The sequence below is a fragment of the Blennius ocellaris genome (genome assembly GCF_963422515.1).
Source record: "Blennius ocellaris genome assembly, chromosome: 19".
Lineage (NCBI taxonomy): Eukaryota > Metazoa > Chordata > Actinopteri > Blenniiformes > Blenniidae > Blennius > Blennius ocellaris.
Genome location: NC_137668.1, coordinates 6,118,852 through 6,140,258, shown reverse-complemented (window position 1 = coordinate 6,140,258; position 21,407 = coordinate 6,118,852). Strand labels below are relative to the sequence as shown.

At 46.2% G+C, this 21,407-nt stretch overlaps 1 protein-coding gene across 1 annotated transcript in view; it reads right to left on the bottom strand.

Moving 5' to 3' along the window:
* ptchd1 (patched domain containing 1) overlaps positions 1 to 16,654 on the bottom strand; it is a gene marked incomplete at both ends in the record, with an annotated part of 34,884 nt that extends 18,230 nt beyond the window's left edge. The window contains 2 exon segments of the mRNA XM_080514666.1: positions 16,201 to 16,623; positions 16,625 to 16,654. Of these exon segments, the coding sequence (XP_080370792.1) occupies positions 16,201 to 16,623; positions 16,625 to 16,654 (453 nt within the window).
* Between the last annotated feature and the right edge of the window lie 4,753 nt (positions 16,655 to 21,407).

Genomic DNA, 21,407 nt, shown 5'->3' with positions numbered 1-21,407 from the left:
AAAGACAGAGTCAAGACCAAGGAAAGACAGAGTCAGGACCAAGGAAAGAAAGACTCAGGACCAAGGAAAGAAAGAGTCAAGACCAAGGAAAGACAGAGTCAAGACCACAGAAAGACAGAGTCAGGACCAAGGAAAGAAAGAGTCAGGACCAAGGAAAGACAGAGTCAGGACCATAGAAAGACAGTCAAGAACAAGGAAAGACAGAGTCAGGACCAAGGAAAGACAGAGTCAGGACCGAGGAAAGACAGTCAGAACCAAGGAAAGACAGAGTCAGGAACAAGGAAAGACAGAGTCAGGACCGAGGAAAGACAGAGTCAGGACTGAGGAAAGGCAGAGTCAGGACCGAGGAAAGACAGAGTCAAGACCAAACAAAGACAGAGTCAGGGCCAAGCAAAGACAGAGTCAGGACAGAGGAAAGAAAGACTCAGGACCAAGGAAAGAAAGAGTCAAGACCAAAGAAAGACAGAGTCAGGACCAAGCAAAGACAGAGTCAGTACCGAGGAAAGACAGTCAGAACCAAGGAAAGATAGAGTCAGGACAGAGGAAAGACAGAGTCAGGACCAAGCAAAGACAGAGTCAGGACCGAGGAAAGACAGAGTCAGGACCACGGAAAGATAGAGTCAGGACCGAGGAAAGAAAGAGTCAGGACTGAGGAAAGAAAGAGTCAAGACCAAGTAAAGACAGAGTCAAGACCAAGGAAAGACAGAGTCAAGACCAAGGAAAGACAGAGTCAAGACCAAGGAAAGAAAGAGTCAGGACCAAGGAAAGACAGAGTCAAGACCAAGGAAAGACAGAGTCAGGACCAAGGAAAGAAAGACTCAGGACCAAGGAAAGAAAGAGTCAAGACCAAGGAAAGACAGAGTCAAGACCAAAGAAAGACAGAGTCAGGACCAAGGAAAGAAAGAGTCAGGACCAAGGAAAGACAGAGTCAGGAACAAGGAAAGACAGAGTCAGGACCAAGGAAAGACAGAGTCTGGACCGAGGAAAGACAGTCAGGACCAAGGAAAGAAAGAGTCAGGACAGAGGAAAGACAGAGTCAGGACCGAGGAAAGACAGAGTCAGGACCGAGGAAAGACAGAGTCAAGACCAAGCAAAGACAGAGTCAGGGCCAAGCAAAGACAGAGTCAGGACAGAGGAAAGACAGAGTCAGGACCAAGCAAAGACAGAGTCAGGACCGAGGAAAGACAGTCAGAACCAAGGAAAGACAGAGTCAGGACAGAGGAAAGACAGAGTCAGGACCAAGCAAAGACAGAGTCAGGACAGAGGAAAGACAGTCAGGACCAAGGAAAGAAAGAGTCAGGACAGAGGAAAGACAGAGTCAGGACCGAGGAAAGACAGAGTCAGGACCGAGGAAAGGCAGAGTCAGGACCAAGGAAAGACAGAGTCAGGACCGAGGAAAGACAGAGTCAAGACCAAGCAAAGACAGAGTCAGGGCCAAGCAAAGACAGAGTCAGGACAGAGGAAAGACAGTCAGAACCAAGGAAAGACAGAGTCAGGACAGAGGAAAGACAGAGTCAGGACCAAGCAAAGACAGAGTCAGGACCGAGGAAAGACAGAGTCAAGACCAAGGAAAGACAGAGTCAAGACCAAGGAAAGAAAGAGTCAGGACCAAGGAAAGACAGAGTCAAGACCAAGGAAAGACAGAGTCAGGACCAAGGAAAGACAGACTCAGGACCAAGGAAAGAAAGAGTCAAGACCAAAGAAAGACAGAGTCAGGACCAAGGAAAGACAGAGTCAGGACCAAGCAAAGACAGAGTCAGGACCGAGGAAAGACAGTCAGGACCAAGGAAAGATAGAGTCAGGACCGAGGAAAGAAAGAGTCAGGACCGAGGAAAGAAAGAGTCAAGACCAAGGAAAGACAGAGTCAGGACCAAGGAAAGACAGAGTCAAGACCAAGGAAAGACAGAGTCAAGACCAAGGAAAGAAAGAGTCAGGACCAAGGAAAGACAGAGTCAAGACCAAGGAAAGACAGAGTCAGGACCAAGGAAAGAAAGACTCAGGACCAAGGAAAGAAAGAGTCAAGACCAAGGAAAGACAGAGTCAAGACCACAGAAAGACAGAGTCAGGACCAAGGAAAGAAAGAGTCAGGACCAAGGAAAGACAGAGTCAGGACCATAGAAAGACAGTCAAGAACAAGGAAAGACAGAGTCAGGACCAAGGAAAGACAGAGTCAGGACCGAGGAAAGACAGTCAGAACCAAGGAAAGACAGAGTCAGGAACAAGGAAAGACAGAGTCAGGACCGAGGAAAGACAGAGTCAGGACTGAGGAAAGGCAGAGTCAGGACCGAGGAAAGACAGAGTCAAGACCAAACAAAGACAGAGTCAGGGCCAAGCAAAGACAGAGTCAGGACAGAGGAAAGAAAGACTCAGGACCAAGGAAAGAAAGAGTCAAGACCAAAGAAAGACAGAGTCAGGACCAAGCAAAGACAGAGTCAGTACCGAGGAAAGACAGTCAGAACCAAGGAAAGATAGAGTCAGGACAGAGGAAAGACAGAGTCAGGACCAAGCAAAGACAGAGTCAGGACCGAGGAAAGACAGAGTCAGGACCACGGAAAGATAGAGTCAGGACCGAGGAAAGAAAGAGTCAGGACTGAGGAAAGAAAGAGTCAAGACCAAGTAAAGACAGAGTCAGGACCAAGGAAAGACAGAGTCAAGACCAAGGAAAGACAGAGTCAAGACCAAGGAAAGAAAGAGTCAGGACCAAGGAAAGACAGAGTCAAGACCAAGGAAAGACAGAGTCAGGACCAAGGAAAGAAAGACTCAGGACCAAGGAAAGAAAGAGTCAAGACCAAGGAAAGACAGAGTCAAGACCAAAGAAAGACAGAGTCAGGACCAAGGAAAGAAAGAGTCAGGACCAAGGAAAGACAGAGTCAGGAACAAGGAAAGACAGAGTCAGGACCAAGGAAAGACAGAGTCAGGACCGAGGAAAGACAGTCAGAACCAAGGAAAGACAGAGTCAGGACAGAGGAAAGACAGAGTCAGGACCAAGCAAAGACAGAGTCTGGACCGAGGAAAGACAGTCAGGACCAAGGAAAGAAAGAGTCAGGACAGAGGAAAGACAGAGTCAGGACCGAGGAAAGACAGAGTCAGGACCGAGGAAAGACAGAGTCAAGACCAAGCAAAGACAGAGTCAGGGCCAAGCAAAGACAGAGTCAGGACAGAGGAAAGACAGAGTCAGGACCAAGCAAAGACAGAGTCAGGACCGAGGAAAGACAGTCAGAACCAAGGAAAGACAGAGTCAGGACAGAGGAAAGACAGAGTCAGGACCAAGCAAAGACAGAGTCAGGACCGAGGAAAGACAGTCAGGACCAAGGAAAGAAAGAGTCAGGACAGAGGAAAGACAGAGTCAGGACCGAGGAAAGACAGAGTAAGGACCGAGGAAAGGCAGAGTCAGGACCAAGGAAAGACAGAGTCAGGACCGAGGAAAGACAGAGTCAAGACCAAGCAAAGACAGAGTCAGGGCCAAGCAAAGACAGAGTCAGGACAGAGGAAAGACAGTCAGAACCAAGGAAAGACAGAGTCAGGACAGAGGAAAGACAGAGTCAGGACCAAGCAAAGACAGAGTCAGGACCGAGGAAAGACAGAGTCAAGACCAAGGAAAGACAGAGTCAAGACCAAGGAAAGAAAGAGTCAGGACCAAGGAAAGACAGAGTCAAGACCAAGGAAAGACAGAGTCAGGACCAAGGAAAGAAAGACTCAGGACCAAGGAAAGAAAGAGTCAAGACCAAAGAAAGACAGAGTCAGGACCAAGGAAAGACAGAGTCAGGACCAAGCAAAGACAGAGTCAGGACCGAGGAAAGACAGTCAGGACCAAGGAAAGATAGAGTCAGGACCGAGGAAAGAAAGAGTCAGGACCGAGGAAAGAAAGAGTCAAGACCAAGGAAAGACAGAGTCAGGACCAAGGAAAGACAGAGTCAAGACCAAGGAAAGACAGAGTCAAGACCAAGGAAAGAAAGAGTCAGGACCAAGGAAAGACAGAGTCAAGACCAAGGAAAGACAGAGTCAGGACCAAGGAAAGAAAGACTCAGGACCAAGGAAAGAAAGAGTCAAGACCAAGGAAAGACAGAGTCAAGACCACAGAAAGACAGAGTCAGGACCAAGGAAAGAAAGAGTCAGGACCAAGGAAAGACAGAGTCAGGACCATAGAAAGACAGTCAAGAACAAGGAAAGACAGAGTCAGGACCAAGGAAAGACAGAGTCAGGACCGAGGAAAGACAGTCAGAACCAAGGAAAGACAGAGTCAGGACAGAGGAAAGACAGAGTCAGGACCAAGCAAAGACAGAGTCAGGACCGAGGAAAGACAGTCAGGACCAAGGAAAGAAAGAGTCAGGACCAAGGAAAGACAGAGTCAGGACCATAGAAAGACAGTCAAGAACAAGGAAAGACAGAGTCAGGACCAAGGAAAGAAAGAGTCAGGACCAAGCAAAGACAGAGTCAGGACCGAGGAAAGACAGAGTCAAGACCAAGGAAAGACAGAGTCAGGACCAAGGAAAGAAAGACTCAAGACCAAGCAAAGACAGAGTCAAGACCAAGGAAAGAAAGAGTCAGGACCAAGGAAAGACAGAGTCAAGACCAAGGAAAGACAGTGTCAGGACCAAGGAAAGAAAGACTCAGGACCAAGGAAAGAAAGAGTCAAGACCAAGGAAAGACAGAGTCAAGACCAAAGAAAGACAGAGTCAGGACCAAGGAAAGAAAGAGTCAGGACCAAGGAAAGACAGAGTCAGGACCAAGGAAAGACAGAGTCAAGACCAAGGAAAGAAAGAGTCAGGACCAAGGAAAGACAGAGTCAGGACCAAGGAAAGAAAGAGTCAGGACCAAGGAAAGACAGAGTCAAGACCAAGGAAAGAAAGAGTCAGGACCAAGGAAAGACAGAGTCAAGACCAAGGAAAGACAGAGTCTGGACCAAGGAAAGAAAGACTTAGGACCAAGGAAAGAAAGAGTCAAGACCAAGGAAAGACAGAGTCAAGACCAAAGACAGACAGAGTCAGGACCAAGGAAAGAAAGAGTCAGGATCAAGGAAAGACAGAGTCAAGAACAAGGAAAGACAGAGTCAGGACCAAGAAAAGACAGAGTCAGGACCGAGGAAAGACAGTCAGAACCAAGGAAAGACAGAGTCAGGACAGAGGAAAGACAGAGTCAGGACCAAGCAAAGACAGAGTCAGGACCGAGGAAAGACAGTCAGGACCAAGGAAAGAAAGAGTCAGGACCAAGGAAAGACAGAGTCAGGACCATAGAAAGACAGTCAAGAACAAGGAAAGACAGAGTTAGGACCAAGGAAAGAAAGAGTCAGGACCAAGCAAAGACAGAGTCAGGACCGAGGAAAGACAGTCAGAACCAAGGAAAGACAGAGTCAGGACAGAGGAAAGACAGAGTCAGGACCAAGCAAAGACAGAGTCAGGACCGAGGAAAGACAGTCAGGACCACGGAAAGATAGAGTCAGGACCAAGGAAAGACAGAGTCAGGACCAAGCAAAGACAGAGTCAGGACCGAGGAAAGACAGTCAGGACCAAGGAAAGATAGAGTCAGGACCGAGGAAAGAAAGAGTCAGGACCAAGAAAAGACAGAGTCAAGACCAAGGAAAGACAGAGTCAAGACCAAGGAAAGAAAGACTCAGGACCAAGGAAAGACAGAGTCAGGACCAAGCAAAGACAGAGTCAGGACCGAGGAAAGACAGTCAGGACCAAGGAAAGATAGAGTCAAGACCAAGGAAAGACAGAGTCAAGACCACAGAAAGACAGAGTCAGGACCAAGGAAAGAAAGAGTCAGGACCAAGGAAAGACAGAGTCAGGACCATAGAAAGACAGTCAAGAACAAGGAAAGACAGAGTCAGGACCAAGGAAAGACAGAGTCAGGACCGAGGAAAGACAGTCAGAACCAAGGAAAGACAGAGTCAGGACAGAGGAAAGACAGAGTCAGGACCAAGCAAAGACAGAGTCAGGACCGAGGAAAGACAGTCAGGACCAAGGAAAGAAAGAGTCAGGACCAAGGGAAGACAGAGTCAAGACCAAGGAAAGACAGAGTCAGGACCAAGGAAAGAAAGACTTAGGACCAAGGAAAGAAAGAGTCAAGACCAAGGAAAGACAGAGTCAAGACCAAAGACAGACAGAGTCAGGACCAAGGAAAGAAAGAGTCAGGATCAAGGAAAGACAGAGTCAAGAACAAGGAAAGACAGAGTCAGGACCAATGAAAGACAGAGTCAGGACCGAGGAAAGACAGTCAGAACCAAGGAAATACAGAGTCAGGACAGAGGAAAGACAGAGTCAGGACCAAGCAAAGACAGAGTCAGGACCGAGGAAAGACAGTCAGGACCAAGGAAAGAAAGAGTCAGGACCAAGGAAAGACAGAGTCAGGACCATAGAAAGACAGTCAAGAACAAGGAAAGACAGAGTCAGGACCAAGGAAAGAAAGAGTCAGGACCAAGCAAAGACAGAGTCAGGACCGAGGAAAGACAGTCAGAACCAAGGAAAGACAGAGTCAGGACAGAGGAAAGACAGAGTCAGGACCAAGCAAAGACAGAGTCAGGACCGAGGAAAGACAGTCAGAACCAAGGAAATACAGAGTCAGGACAGAGGAAAGACAGAGTCAGGACCAAGCAAAGACAGAGTCAGGACCGAGGAAAGACAGTCAGGACCAAGGAAAGAAAGAGTCAGGACCAAGGAAAGACAGAGTCAGGACCATAGAAAGACAGTCAAGAACAAGGAAAGACAGAGTCAGGACCAAGGAAAGAAAGAGTCAGGACCAAGGAAAGACAGAGTCAGGACCATAGAAAGACAGTCAAGAACAAGGAAAGACAGAGTCAGGACCAAGGAAAGACAGAGTCAGGACCGAGGAAAGACAGTCAGAACCAAGGAAAGACAGAGTCAGGACAGAGGAAAGACAGAGTCAGGACCAAGCAAAGACAGAGTCAGGACCGAGGAAAGACAGTCAGGACCAAGGAAAGAAAGAGTCAGGACCAAGGAAAGACAGAGTCAGGACCATAGAAAGACAGTCAAGAACAAGGAAAGACAGAGTCAGGACCAAGGAAAGAAAGAGTCAGGACCAAGCAAAGACAGAGTCAGGACCGAGGAAAGACAGAGTCAAGACCAAGGAAAGACAGAGTCAGGACCAAGGAAAGAAAGACTCAAGACCAAGCAAAGACAGAGTCAAGACCAAGGAAAGAAAGAGTCAGGACCAAGGAAAGACAGAGTCAAGACCAAGGAAAGACAGTGTCAGGACCAAGGAAAGAAAGACTCAGGACCAAGGAAAGAAAGAGTCAAGACCAAGGAAAGACAGAGTCAAGACCAAAGAAAGACAGAGTCAGGACCAAGGAAAGAAAGAGTCAGGACCAAGGAAAGACAGAGTCAGGACCAAGGAAAGACAGAGTCAAGACCAAGGAAAGAAAGAGTCAGGACCAAGGAAAGACAGAGTCAGGACCAAGGAAAGAAAGAGTCAGGACCAAGGAAAGACAGAGTCAAGACCAAGGAAAGAAAGAGTCAGGACCAAGGAAAGACAGAGTCAAGACCAAGGAAAGACAGAGTCTGGACCAAGGAAAGAAAGACTTAGGACCAAGGAAAGAAAGAGTCAAGACCAAGGAAAGACAGAGTCAAGACCAAAGACAGACAGAGTCAGGACCAAGGAAAGAAAGAGTCAGGATCAAGGAAAGACAGAGTCAAGAACAAGGAAAGACAGAGTCAGGACCAAGAAAAGACAGAGTCAGGACCGAGGAAAGACAGTCAGAACCAAGGAAAGACAGAGTCAGGACAGAGGAAAGACAGAGTCAGGACCAAGCAAAGACAGAGTCAGGACCGAGGAAAGACAGTCAGGACCAAGGAAAGAAAGAGTCAGGACCAAGGAAAGACAGAGTCAGGACCATAGAAAGACAGTCAAGAACAAGGAAAGACAGAGTTAGGACCAAGGAAAGAAAGAGTCAGGACCAAGCAAAGACAGAGTCAGGACCGAGGAAAGACAGTCAGAACCAAGGAAAGACAGAGTCAGGACAGAGGAAAGACAGAGTCAGGACCAAGCAAAGACAGAGTCAGGACCGAGGAAAGACAGTCAGGACCACGGAAAGATAGAGTCAGGACCAAGGAAAGACAGAGTCAGGACCAAGCAAAGACAGAGTCAGGACCGAGGAAAGACAGTCAGGACCAAGGAAAGATAGAGTCAGGACCGAGGAAAGAAAGAGTCAGGACCAAGAAAAGACAGAGTCAAGACCAAGGAAAGACAGAGTCAAGACCAAGGAAAGAAAGACTCAGGACCAAGGAAAGACAGAGTCAGGACCAAGCAAAGACAGAGTCAGGACCGAGGAAAGACAGTCAGGACCAAGGAAAGATAGAGTCAAGACCAAGGAAAGACAGAGTCAAGACCACAGAAAGACAGAGTCAGGACCAAGGAAAGAAAGAGTCAGGACCAAGGAAAGACAGAGTCAGGACCATAGAAAGACAGTCAAGAACAAGGAAAGACAGAGTCAGGACCAAGGAAAGACAGAGTCAGGACCGAGGAAAGACAGTCAGAACCAAGGAAAGACAGAGTCAGGACAGAGGAAAGACAGAGTCAGGACCAAGCAAAGACAGAGTCAGGACCGAGGAAAGACAGTCAGGACCAAGGAAAGAAAGAGTCAGGACCAAGGGAAGACAGAGTCAAGACCAAGGAAAGACAGAGTCAGGACCAAGGAAAGAAAGACTTAGGACCAAGGAAAGAAAGAGTCAAGACCAAGGAAAGACAGAGTCAAGACCAAAGACAGACAGAGTCAGGACCAAGGAAAGAAAGAGTCAGGATCAAGGAAAGACAGAGTCAAGAACAAGGAAAGACAGAGTCAGGACCAATGAAAGACAGAGTCAGGACCGAGGAAAGACAGTCAGAACCAAGGAAATACAGAGTCAGGACAGAGGAAAGACAGAGTCAGGACCAAGCAAAGACAGAGTCAGGACCGAGGAAAGACAGTCAGGACCAAGGAAAGAAAGAGTCAGGACCAAGGAAAGACAGAGTCAGGACCATAGAAAGACAGTCAAGAACAAGGAAAGACAGAGTCAGGACCAAGGAAAGAAAGAGTCAGGACCAAGCAAAGACAGAGTCAGGACCGAGGAAAGACAGTCAGAACCAAGGAAAGACAGAGTCAGGACAGAGGAAAGACAGAGTCAGGACCAAGCAAAGACAGAGTCAGGACCGAGGAAAGACAGTCAGGACCAAGGAAAGATAGAGTCAAGACCGAGGAAAGAAAGAGTCAGGACCGAGGAAAGAAAGAGTCAAGACCAAGGAAAGACAGAGTCAAGACCAAGGAAAGACAGAGTCAAGACTAAGGAAAGAAAGAGTCAGGACCAAGGAAAGACAGAGTCAAGACCAAGGAAAGACAGAGTCAGGACCAAGGAAAGAAAGACTCAGGACCAAGGAAAGAAAGAGTCAAGACCAAGGAAAGACAGAGTCAGGACCCAGGAAAGAAAGAGTCAGGACCAAGGAAAGACAGAGTCAGGACCAAGGAAAGACAGAGTCAGGACCATAGAAAGACAGTCAAGAACAAGGAAAGACAGAGTCAGGACCAAGGAAAGACAGAGTCAGGACCGAGGAAAGACAGTCAGAACCAAGGAAAGACAGAGTCAGGACAGAGGAAAGACAGAGTCAGGACCAAGCAAAGACAGAGTCAGGACCGAGGAAAGACAGTCAGGACCAAGGAAAGAAAGAGTCAGGACCAAGGAAAGACAGAGTCAGGACCATAGAAAGACAGTCAAGAACAAGGAAAGACAGAGTCAGGACCAAGCAAAGACAGAGTCAGGACCGAGGAAAGACAGTCAGAACCAAGGAAAGACAGAGTCAGGACAGAGGAAAGACAGAGTCAAGACCACAGAAAGACAGAGTCAGGACCAAGGAAAGAAAGAGTCAGGACCAAGGAAAGACAGAGTCAGGACCAAGGAAAGACAGAGTCAGGACCATAGAAAGACAGTCAAGAACAAGGAAAGACAGAGTCAGGACCAAGGAAAGACAGAGTCAGGACCGAGGAAAGACAGTCAGAACCAAGGAAAGACAGAGTCAGGACAGAGGAAAGACAGAGTCAGGACCAAGCAAAGACAGAGTCAGGACCGAGGAAAGACAGTCAGGACCAAGGAAAGAAAGAGTCAGGACCAAGGAAAGACAGAGTCAGGACCATAGAAAGACAGTCAAGAACAAGGAAAGACAGAGTCAGGACCAAGGAAAGAAAGAGTCAGGACCAAGCAAAGACAGTCAGAACCATGGAAAGACAGAGTCAAGACCAAAGAAAGACAGAGTCAGGACCAAGGAAAGACAGAGTCAGGACCAAGCAAAGACAGAGTCAGGACCGAGGAAAGACAGTCAGGACCAAGGAAAGATAGAGTCAGGACCGAGGAAAGAAAGAGTCAGGACCGAGGAAAGAAAGAGTCAAGACCAAGGAAAGACAGAGTCAGGACCAAGGAAAGACAGAGTCAAGACCAAGGAAAGACAGAGTCAAAACCAAGGAAAGAAAGAGTCAGGACCAAGGAAAGACAGAGTCAAGACCAAGGAAAGACAGAGTCAGGACCAAGGAAAGAAAGACTCAGGACCAAGGAAAGAAAGAGTCAAGACCAAGGAAAGACAGAGTCAAGACCACAGAAAGACAGAGTCAGGACCAAGGAAAGAAAGAGTCAGGACCAAGGAAAGACAGAGTCAGGACCATAGAAAGACAGTCAAGAACAAGGAAAGACAGAGTCAGGACCAAGGAAAGACAGAGTCAGGACCGAGGAAAGACAGTCAGAACCAAGGAAAGACAGAGTCAGGACCGAGGAAAGACAGTCAGAACCAAGGAAAGACAGAGTCAGGACAGAGGAAAGACAGAGTCAGGACCAAGCAAAGACAGAGTCAGGACCGAGGAAAGACAGTCAGGACCAAGGAAAGAAAGAGTCAGGACCAAGGAAAGACAGAGTCAGGACCATAGAAAGACAGTCAAGAACAAGGAAAGACAGAGTCAGGACCAAGCAAAGACAGAGTCAGGACCGAGGAAAGACAGTCAGAACCAAGGAAAGACAGAGTCAGGACAGAGGAAAGACAGAGTCAAGACCACAGAAAGACAGAGTCAGGACCAAGGAAAGAAAGAGTCAGGACCAAGGAAAGACAGAGTCAGGACCAAGGAAAGACAGAGTCAGGACCATAGAAAGACAGTCAAGAACAAGGAAAGACAGAGTCAGGACCAAGGAAAGACAGAGTCAGGACCGAGGAAAGACAGTCAGAACCAAGGAAAGACAGAGTCAGGACAGAGGAAAGACAGAGTCAGGACCAAGCAAAGACAGAGTCAGGACCGAGGAAAGACAGTCAGGACCAAGGAAAGAAAGAGTCAGGACCAAGGAAAGACAGAGTCAGGACCATAGAAAGACAGTCAAGAACAAGGAAAGACAGAGTCAGGACCAAGGAAAGAAAGAGTCAGGACCAAGCAAAGACAGTCAGAACCAAGGAAAGACAGAGTCAAGACCAAAGAAAGACAGAGTCAGGACCAAGGAAAGACAGAGTCAGGACCAAGCAAAGACAGAGTCAGGACCGAGGAAAGACAGTCAGGACCAAGGAAAGATAGAGTCAGGACCGAGGAAAGAAAGAGTCAGGACCGAGGAAAGAAAGAGTCAAGACCAAGGAAAGACAGAGTCAGGACCAAGGAAAGACAGAGTCAAGACCAAGGAAAGACAGAGTCAAAACCAAGGAAAGAAAGAGTCAGGACCAAGGAAAGACAGAGTCAAGACCAAGGAAAGACAGAGTCAGGACCAAGGAAAGAAAGACTCAGGACCAAGGAAAGAAAGAGTCAAGACCAAGGAAAGACAGAGTCAAGACCACAGAAAGACAGAGTCAGGACCAAGGAAAGAAAGAGTCAGGACCAAGGAAAGACAGAGTCAGGACCATAGAAAGACAGTCAAGAACAAGGAAAGACAGAGTCAGGACCAAGGAAAGACAGAGTCAGGACCGAGGAAAGACAGTCAGAACCAAGGAAAGACAGAGTCAGGACAGAGGAAAGACAGAGTCAGGACCAAGCAAAGACAGAGTCAGGACCGAGGAAAGACAGTCAGGACCAAGGAAAGAAAGAGTCAGGACCAAGGAAAGACAGAGTCAGGACCATAGAAAGACAGTCAAGAACAAGGAAAGACAGAGTCAGGACCAAGGAAAGAAAGAGTCAGGACCAAGGAAAGACAGAGTCAGGACCGAGGAAAGACAGTCAGAACCAAGGAAAGACAGAGTCAGGACAGAGGAAAGACAGAGTCAGGACAGAGGAAAGACAGAGTCAGGACCGAGGAAAGACAGTCAGGACCACGGAAAGATAGAGTCAGGACCGAGGAAAGAAAGAGTCAGGACCAAGGAAAGAAAGAGTCAAGACCAAGGAAAGACAGAGTCAGGACTAAGGAAAGACAGAGTCAAGACCAAGGAAAGACAGAGTCAAGACCAAGGAAAGAAAGAGTCAGGACCAAGGAATGACAGAGTCAAGACCAAGGAAAGACAGAGTCAGGACCAAGGAAAGAAAGACTCAGGACCAAGGAAAGAAAGAGTCAAGACCAAGGAAAGACAGAGTCAAGACCAAAGAAAGACAGAGTCAGGACCAAGGAAAGAAAGAGTCAGGACCAAGGAAAGACAGAGTCAGGACCATAGAAAGACAGTCAAGAACAAGGAAAGACAGAGTCAGGACCAAGGAAAGAAAGAGTCAGGACCAAGGAAAGACAGAGTCAGGACCAAGGAAAGAAAGAGTCAGGACCAAGGAAAGACAGAGTCAGGACCAAGGAAAGACAGAGTCAAGACCAAGGAAAGAAAGAGTCAGGACCAAGGAAAGACAGAGTCAGGACCAAGGAAAGAAAGAGTCAGGACCAAGGAAAGACAGAGTCAGGACCGAGGAAAGACAAAAACCAGAGCATCCCAAGAACAAGATTTGAAGGGAATGAGACTAAGTCAAGGTGTTAAGTGTACCCAGTGTTGAGATGCTTTTCGTTTGATCCAATTACACTTGATGAGTCCAGACTCTTTACACTTGCCCATATCCTGCTTTTGAGGCTAACTCAGGAGTCGTCCCCCCCCCCCCCCATGGCTCCAGAGCTGCATGTGGCTCCTTCAGTCTTCTGCTATGGCTCCATGAGCCTGGGTTCCACCCCGCAGTATGTGCCGGAGCGAATCGGGCTGAGATGGTACGGTAAGGCAAAGCCCACGGTCCCACCACAGAGAGTACGGTTAAAATGGAGGCGGGGTTGTGAACAACGAGTAACGCTTGCGTCACCACGCTGTAGTCCCAGGACCTGTGACCCAGTGGAAAACGTGTTTTCTTTGAGTGTTGAAGCTTGCCGACCCCTCGGCTACACCAGTTCAGTTCAGATTGTATTAATAACGCTACATCATTTCCGCTAAAAGGTCAAAGGGCCTGTGGCACAGTTGTGACCTCAGCCTGTCCAGCTTTGGTTTAATCTCGGCGAGCGAAAAAAAACAACTGAGATGTTTCTGGAGCTCCTTCTGATGCTTTCAATGAAAAACATATATGACAACATATGATGTATTTTCAAAGTAGCTTCAAAGTAAGTCTGTTGGAAATGTGTTGACATACATTAAGCAGAGTCTTTTAAAGAAGGTTGAAGCAATGTAACAAGATTTTTCTATTCACGCCTTTAAAAAAATGCTATAAATGTCATATTTCTCAGTGTAAGAATGTCCCTGTTATCCTTGATGTGTGAAGCCAGCGATGTGTCCTTTAACAGAAATCCATTCATCTTCTATACCGTTTATCCTTTTCAGGGTCACATGGCTTCAACAGGAATAATCTTCTTCGTTGTTGTTGTACAATTCTACAACTTCAGCTTCCTCCACTTTTTCATTCGGCTATGAGGCGTTTTGAATGTTTTCTCACATCTTCATTTTCCCTGTGATGTTTCAACAAGACTCCAATTTCTGCAGTTTTTTCCCCCAACATTGTCTTCAAACTTTCATTGGATTCGTGACACGGAGCCATTTCCACCACTGTGCTATACAGCAATTTATGGACCAAAAACAAGTTTGATGCTGACGCTGCAGCCAAGAAAAACACTTCAACTCACCTCAACAGACCAAATGGTTCCAAAAAGATCTGCTGTGGCCGTTGCTACACGTTAGTTCTCATATTCTTTTTGGATTCCCGAGGCTTGTTTTCCCAATAAAGTCATATTTCTGTAATGTATTTGTTATTGTTCATGCAGTAAAAAGTGTTGAATTCAGGAAGTTGGATTTAATTTTTACCTTCTTATAGACTTTTTTTCATCAATTGTGTTGAATTTGCTGCGATAACAAGACTTATGAACATATTATACACATATACGCATACTTACACATATTTGAATGGAGACTCTTTTAAAACCTTTTATCTAACGTCCACTGTAAGTCCCTGTAAGACCATAAAGCTGGGTTGGTCAATTAATTATCCTAAATATGAAAAATTAGGATCACTTTTAAAAATAAAGCCATAAGATCTATGAAACTGTGAAGTATGAAATATATATATATATATATATATACACACATACACGAGAATATACTAGTGAGTGACACTGAAAAAACTAAGCTAAACAAAGAAAGAAAAACTGTTTTAAATGACTGATTCCACCTGTTGCTCCGTATTCAGCGTTTGCACCTCACCTAAAAGCTTTTAGTCACAGAAATGTTCCATGTATGTATCCAATGTAATGAGAAGGAAGTTTGCTTTGATATTACTGTCAATAAAATGTAAAAAAAAAAAAAAGAAAAAAAAAAGAGGTTATTAAGCCAGTAAAGTTGGCAAACTAATCTCTTTTCATAGCCCCTGAAACCACAAAACACACAGGAGGATGTGGCTTTTAAATCACAGTTTTATTCCTGTTTTAAGCAGGATTTAGACTCATGCATGATGTTTCATTGTATTTTTAATGCTGTGTGTGTTTTCTTGACTATTTCATTATATTATATTTTAGTGTGTTGCAGAGATGAGCTGGAGAGAACTTTGTTTAATTCTTGATTCTAAATGTGCAAATATATGATTGGATTGGATATTAGGAAATGTTTCAGGAATGATTGAATGATTGTCGGTCCAAATATATTTCTTTAAAGTGTACGATTTATTATCCATGTTTATTTTCATGCTTTATTCACTTTATTTGATGTTGCTCTTACTCATTTTCAGTCGGTTTAAATCCGACTATAAAGTGACAAGTCCACAGAAAATACTCAGAAATAACTTTAACCCTTCAACTTCTTTTCATTTAATCTGAGTGAATGACCTCAACCAACCCGTTCCTGTGTGTTTGATCAATGTTTTACCCAATTGTTTGATTACAACTGGCATCACTGACACACACATACATATGTGTGGCAGGTAGATAAAGGTTTTCAAAGAAATAAGTGGGTTTAATATGGAGACAATATGTAGGAATATACTGTAGCTAATAATGTTGAAAATTCACAATACATTTAGAATGAAAATTACGTTAAAAGTTAATTTAAAAAAGTAGAGTTATTTCAATCCAAATGCTTATTATTCAATCATATAGATTTATTTGAATGGGGTTTTTTTTATTTCTTTATCATTTTTACCAATTTTCTTTCATTTTTTTGGTATCAAAACTGGCATCGTTGGCACACATACAAAGACACATTTCTCAGCAACAAGTGGGTTTAATATGGAGACAGTATAATGATATGACGGAGATTAAGCATCATCTGCTCATGCATAATACAGAATTATTTGATGGAAGAGTGAAAAGTTATTAAAAAGTTCAACTCAAAAGTTCTGATGCCATCATATGGATTCCTATGAATAATTATTTCTATTTTTCAAAGACTTCAATCTTTGAGATGCATCTTGGAGGAAGAACGTTTATGTCTCTTTTCCCCATTAAAAGTGTTTGATCATTTATAACCCATTTCTTCCTTTTTTTAAATTAAAAGCTGCATCAGTGGCACAAGATGAAGTTATATTTCCAATAAGAGGGTGGAGACGAGATATAATAACTTATTGATGTTGAAGATTCGGCGTCTCCTCCTAATGCATAATACACGTATTTTTAATGAAAAATAGATTGAACGTTATTAAAAACTTCCAAGTGATGAATTCTTAAGGAATCATATAGATTTATATGACTAATCACACCTATATTTTTTGAAGATTATAAGTATTTACGTCTGTAAGAATGACATATAAGAAGAGCCGCTGGTTGTTTGGAGGGTGTTTGAATGTGCGTCACGGGCCACGCGCCGTGCGCCCGGCCGCGCGCCTACCTGGAGCACCGTGTCCAGGTGAACCGGGTCCAGCACGCTGCCCTTCCGGCTGGTGACGATCACGCGGCCGTAGCGGCCCGGGGTCTGCAGGTCGGAGTAGAGCGCGTGCTTGGAGCGGTTGACGGGGAACAGGCTGTCCACCAGGTTGCCCTCGATCTTGGCCAGGCTGTGCTTGGGCGCGAGCAGGCTCTCCACGTCCTCCTCCACGCGGTAGCGGCTGAAGCTCGCGCCCAGCAGGATGGAGAGCAGCACGGGCGCGGAGGCGAAGAACACCGGGTGGCCCGCCACGAACCGGCCCAGCGCGTAGAACGACGTCCTCAGGCCCGCGTGCAACACCTGGCGCAGCATCCTACCGGTACCGGCGCGCGGCGGCCGCCGCCGCGGCGGCTCGAGCCTCTCCCACCGACCGCAAAGCCCCAGAGCACCGCCGAGCATCGGGGGCTGCGGGACGCATGGGTGGGCTCCGGAGCTCCCCGTCCCCTCCCCGGGTGGGGGTGGGAGGGGGTGGGGGTCGGACTCAAGGTGGGGGGACGACGCCTTCTACGTGGAGCGTTTCTCCGCCTGACTTCCACGTGCCATCCTCCTGCGTCCTGCGCCCCGCGGCACGGATGTGGGGGGGACTCATGCGACTTGAGAAGAGCGGAACAGCCTCCCCCGGTACGTCTCCCCCCCCCCCGGAGGAGACGGGTCTCGCCGCGAGACGCTCGCCGGGTGACGGAGGTGGGGTTTTTGTTTTTTTTAAGACGCCGCGCGTCCAGCTCCACCCTGCAACAAGCTGCTGGTGGTCGAGCCGGGAGGGAGGGAGGGAGGGAGGGAGGGAGGGAGGGATGGATGGAAGTCGCAGTATAAGGTGACGCGGTGTGCACGCGCACTCCCAGAAGCGGATGCCGGTGCCGGTCTCCTCTGCGACATACAGCCGCTCCTCTCCGTGTCGCTTCTTCACTTCTTCACTCCTCGCGCCGCCTCTATCTAATTACCGGCTTTCAAACTGGGCTCTCTCTCTCTCTCTCTCTCTCTCTCTCTCTCTCTCTCTCTCTCTCTCTCTCTCTCTCTCTCTCTCTCTGTGTCGTCTCCCCGGCTCGCGCCGCCCTCCCGGCCCCGCCTCTCCGCCGCTCCGCCGGCGCTCCGATGCGGAGGAGAAACGAACGCCACTCACGGCGAGGAAGATTTCCAGGAATCCACAGGCGCTTTTCGAGAAAGTGTTGACGGGATGAACAGTCGCGCAGAAACGCGCCGAACTCTGAAAATAGAAACGCGCAATTCTTCTGCTAAATGCGTTTAACGTTTAATGTGTACGTCATTCATCAGGTGCGACTTTTCTCACCGTGCGCATTTCCACGCTGCGCATGAGGCGTCACTTTTTCGTGCTGTTGTGTAGCCCGTTGCCATAGAAACCAGACAAATTACTGTTGTGTGGGTTTTTTTAACCAAGCTCTGGTTTCTATGACAACGGTGATGCTACCCATCCCCCTTTCCCAAAACACACAGACGCACACACACACACACACACACACACACACACACACACACACACATACCTGCTGACTCCCAATCTGCTTCTGGTGTGGAGGTGTCTGATACAGTGACATTAAAAGGAAAAGGGAGGGGGGAGGAAGAGGAAGAGGAGATAATAATGAGTGCAGACGGATGAAGATCACACTCCTCTCTGTGTCTGCGTGTGAAATCAAATAGCCAAAGCGGCGCTGCTCCGTCTGCACATGGCCGCTAATGGCTAAGGAGCCAGATATGGAGAATCCAGAATGCTTGAGAACCAAAACCCCCACCCACCGACCCACCAACCCACCAACCCACCAACCCACCGATCCACCGGTCCTTCCAAATGAAAATAGCACATCAGTGACAAATATCACCCGGCCCTGCACAACATTGATTAAACCTGCAAAAGCAGCCACATCAAATCAAAAGGACACGTTCGTCATCAATCAGCCGAACTTCAGTCTTACGGCGTCGTCCGTGCAGCTCGGGCTCAAAGGACTGACCGCTGACATTTACAGCCAGTGGAGACTGGACGGGACAAAGACAAGACCAGGACGGGAAGATGATCAAACTGATCGATGGTCCATGAAACTGCATCACTAATAGAATACAGCCAGAGACTAATCATGTTTAGGCCACAAAAAACGATGACAAACGACAAAGAAGGGAACAGTAATATAAAGAGGGACATGCTAGATGATCAGAAACGACATCGGATGAATAAATAGTCGTATCAATGTCAATAAAACATCTTTTTAATCTTTATAACTGAGAAATTCAATTAATGTGGATACAAAAAAGAGAAAAATCCAACATGAAGTCAGTTTCAGAGTATTTCAAAGTTTCACTTTTGTCTTCCAAAACTGGTGAATACATTGAATATGTATTGTGTATTTCTGATAACTTGGTTTTGTTGTGCTCGTAGCATCATGATAATGTTTATTGTGACACCTAGTGGCTGAAGCATGTATGACAGGGACAAGGGAGGGTTAACGTGTGGCGGAGGGAATACAGGATTTCCACTGAAATCACTATGTGACGGCTAATTTCTCAGTGAATTGAGCAAAAATAATTCGCTGCAAATAGCATTACTAATGATGATATTTTTATGGACCGTGTGCAATGACTCAAATAACTATTTTACTGTGCAATAATCATGCGTCATCAACTCTGTATGATGTATTGTAGAGGTTAGAGAGGTTGTATAGTGGACATTCTATGTTTCATTTATATTTCTATATATCATATTGTGTACATTGTCTCATTGGAGACCTTTATAAATCAATCCTGAATAACATCATTGTACCTATGTAAACAATACATAAATATCGGTGACTGTCAAAATAAAAGTACCAAGTCGAGGAGAATATGGACGGGAAGTCATGACACTGGAGGAAACTTTGTTCTGATCGTCTCGACTGAGCATGTGCAGAACGACTGTTTACTCTACACTCTCGTAAACAGTAGTGTTTCAGGGGACTTGTGTTTACCCCCCGTTTCCATGGAGACGCAGTCAGGCGTTTACCATAAATTTCAGTGACTCTGAGCATCGTCGTGTAAACTGACGGCCCAAAAGCAACATGTTTCCCGTTCCTCTCTGGAAAAACGACGACAGTCTCAATGACGTCACGCAGATATAAGCAAAGGTGAACAAGAAAATAACTCGCCTTTTATTATACTATAATTAACAAACGATGAGTGAGACCTTGTTGAAGTTAAGCACAGTGTTACAGATAGTTTATTTACCGGAGATGAAGAGTCTGAGACATCCACAGAAGCTTGTAGCGATGTAAAGTAGACAACAACAACAACAACAAACAAACAAACGAGCTCAGAGAGGCTCAGAAACACCAGTCGGTACAAGTTCGGATGAAAGATAATAATAATGAGCAGGATTGTAAAAGTACATTGTAAAATCTATCAAATACGCCAAATTTAAAATATATAAAATTCCCAAAGGGCCAGAATAGATTTTTTCAGTGCAGCCGACTAATCTAAATCTAAAAAAATCTCATTAAAAAAAAAAAAAAGGAACATTTTACATTCAGGCTCAAAATATTCCAGTAACTTCCTGCAGCCTCTTTCAGATCAGTCAAGTAGAAGCACATCCTGCAGAGGAGACGATGAGTGATGCGTTATGTTGAGCAACTGACCAGGATCACACTGTCTCTGGGTAAATGATGTCAACTTACAGAAAACTGCTGAGCGTCGTGGTTCTGTTCCCCAGTGAATGAATGGCAATTTCCTTTCTTTTCATAGTTTAAAGTACTGCCAAGCTTAACTGGTTTTGCTTAAAGAATTAGAAATATGAACACCAACGAAAGGTTTTCAGCCGTTTTATTACAACGTCGTGAGATGAACAAGTGTTGACGCTGTTTTGTGGGGAGGAAAAGTCGAGAGCGGTTCAAAGTGACGAAATCTGACGCTCAACTCGAGGAGCATCCATCAGCGCGTCGCTCGTAATAACCACCGTCTCCAAGGTCTTGATTAAGCCACTCAGCCGTCGGCGGCTGGGTGGAGACGTGAACAAGCGACTGCCGTGAAACCCGGCGGCCGCCCGCAAAGAATAATACAAAAAAATTTAAAAAACTGTTGAAAAACATGGAAAAACACAAAGGGAACAACATCCGCACACATGTTTTAATCCATTATTCAATTAGGCCTCAATTAGCCCTTTAATCCCCATTAGCAGCCCGGAGAGAGATGAGTGGTGGAGGAAGGAATGAGTAAGCGAGTCCCCGGGGAGGAAGAGGAGCAGAGCAGAAAATGGAAGGGAAAAAAAGAAAAGAGAGAAAGAAGGAAGAGTGTAGGGCTGGGGGGGCAGTTTCCTGATCACACAAGTACTAATTAGTGTCGCTAAATGATTTATAGGAATCAGAATAATGTGGAGGAGGAAGGTGGCCAGACTGAAATCCTTTATGAAAAGCTATTTTCTGCCCCTGCGGAGTGGGAGACGGAGGGAGACGGAGGAGAAAATCCTCCCGGCCGTCCACTCCGGCACGCACACCTCTTTCTTTCCACCTCTTTCTGCCCTTTGCGTTTCATCCCCCGTCATCTTTGTCCGTCTGTCTCCACGTCGTCCCTCCATAATGAGAGCGAGTGGACATGGTGGACATCCCCAGGTCCCCTGGTCCATCTGTTTTGGTGAAGTCCATCCATTAATAAGGAGTCTGTCCTTTCACTTCCAGTCCTCCTCCTCCTCCTCCTGGATTATTTATTCATCCATCCATCCCCAGTTATGGTGGACAGGACATGGCTGCCAGCTTGAAGGAGACGCACAGATTTACTCAGGACATCAACTTCTACCCCTGAAGGTACCAGGTTTTATTTTTATTTTTTTAATGGACCAGTACAAGTACTAATACTACCAATTTCTTTTATTAAATGATGTAAGGACTATTTTATACTCCATACGTAAACGATATGCGAAGGCGATGCGCTGTAGCGAACCTCCACCGCCCTGTTTAGCATGTAGCATGTAGCATGTAGCATGTAGCATGTAGCAAGGCTCAGCATTACTGCCAAGCAGTTAAACTTTATTTTTTTCTTTTGCTGAGCAATGGGGATGGTAGGGAAGGTGGAACCAGCAGAGGGCGGTAGTGTCACCTCATGGATGCCTGCTGCCGCTTGAAATCCAGTGAAGAAGAAGAAGCCAGAACAGTTATCGGGGACAAAAAAAGCTGCCGACAGTGTTGCCAGATTGGGCGGTT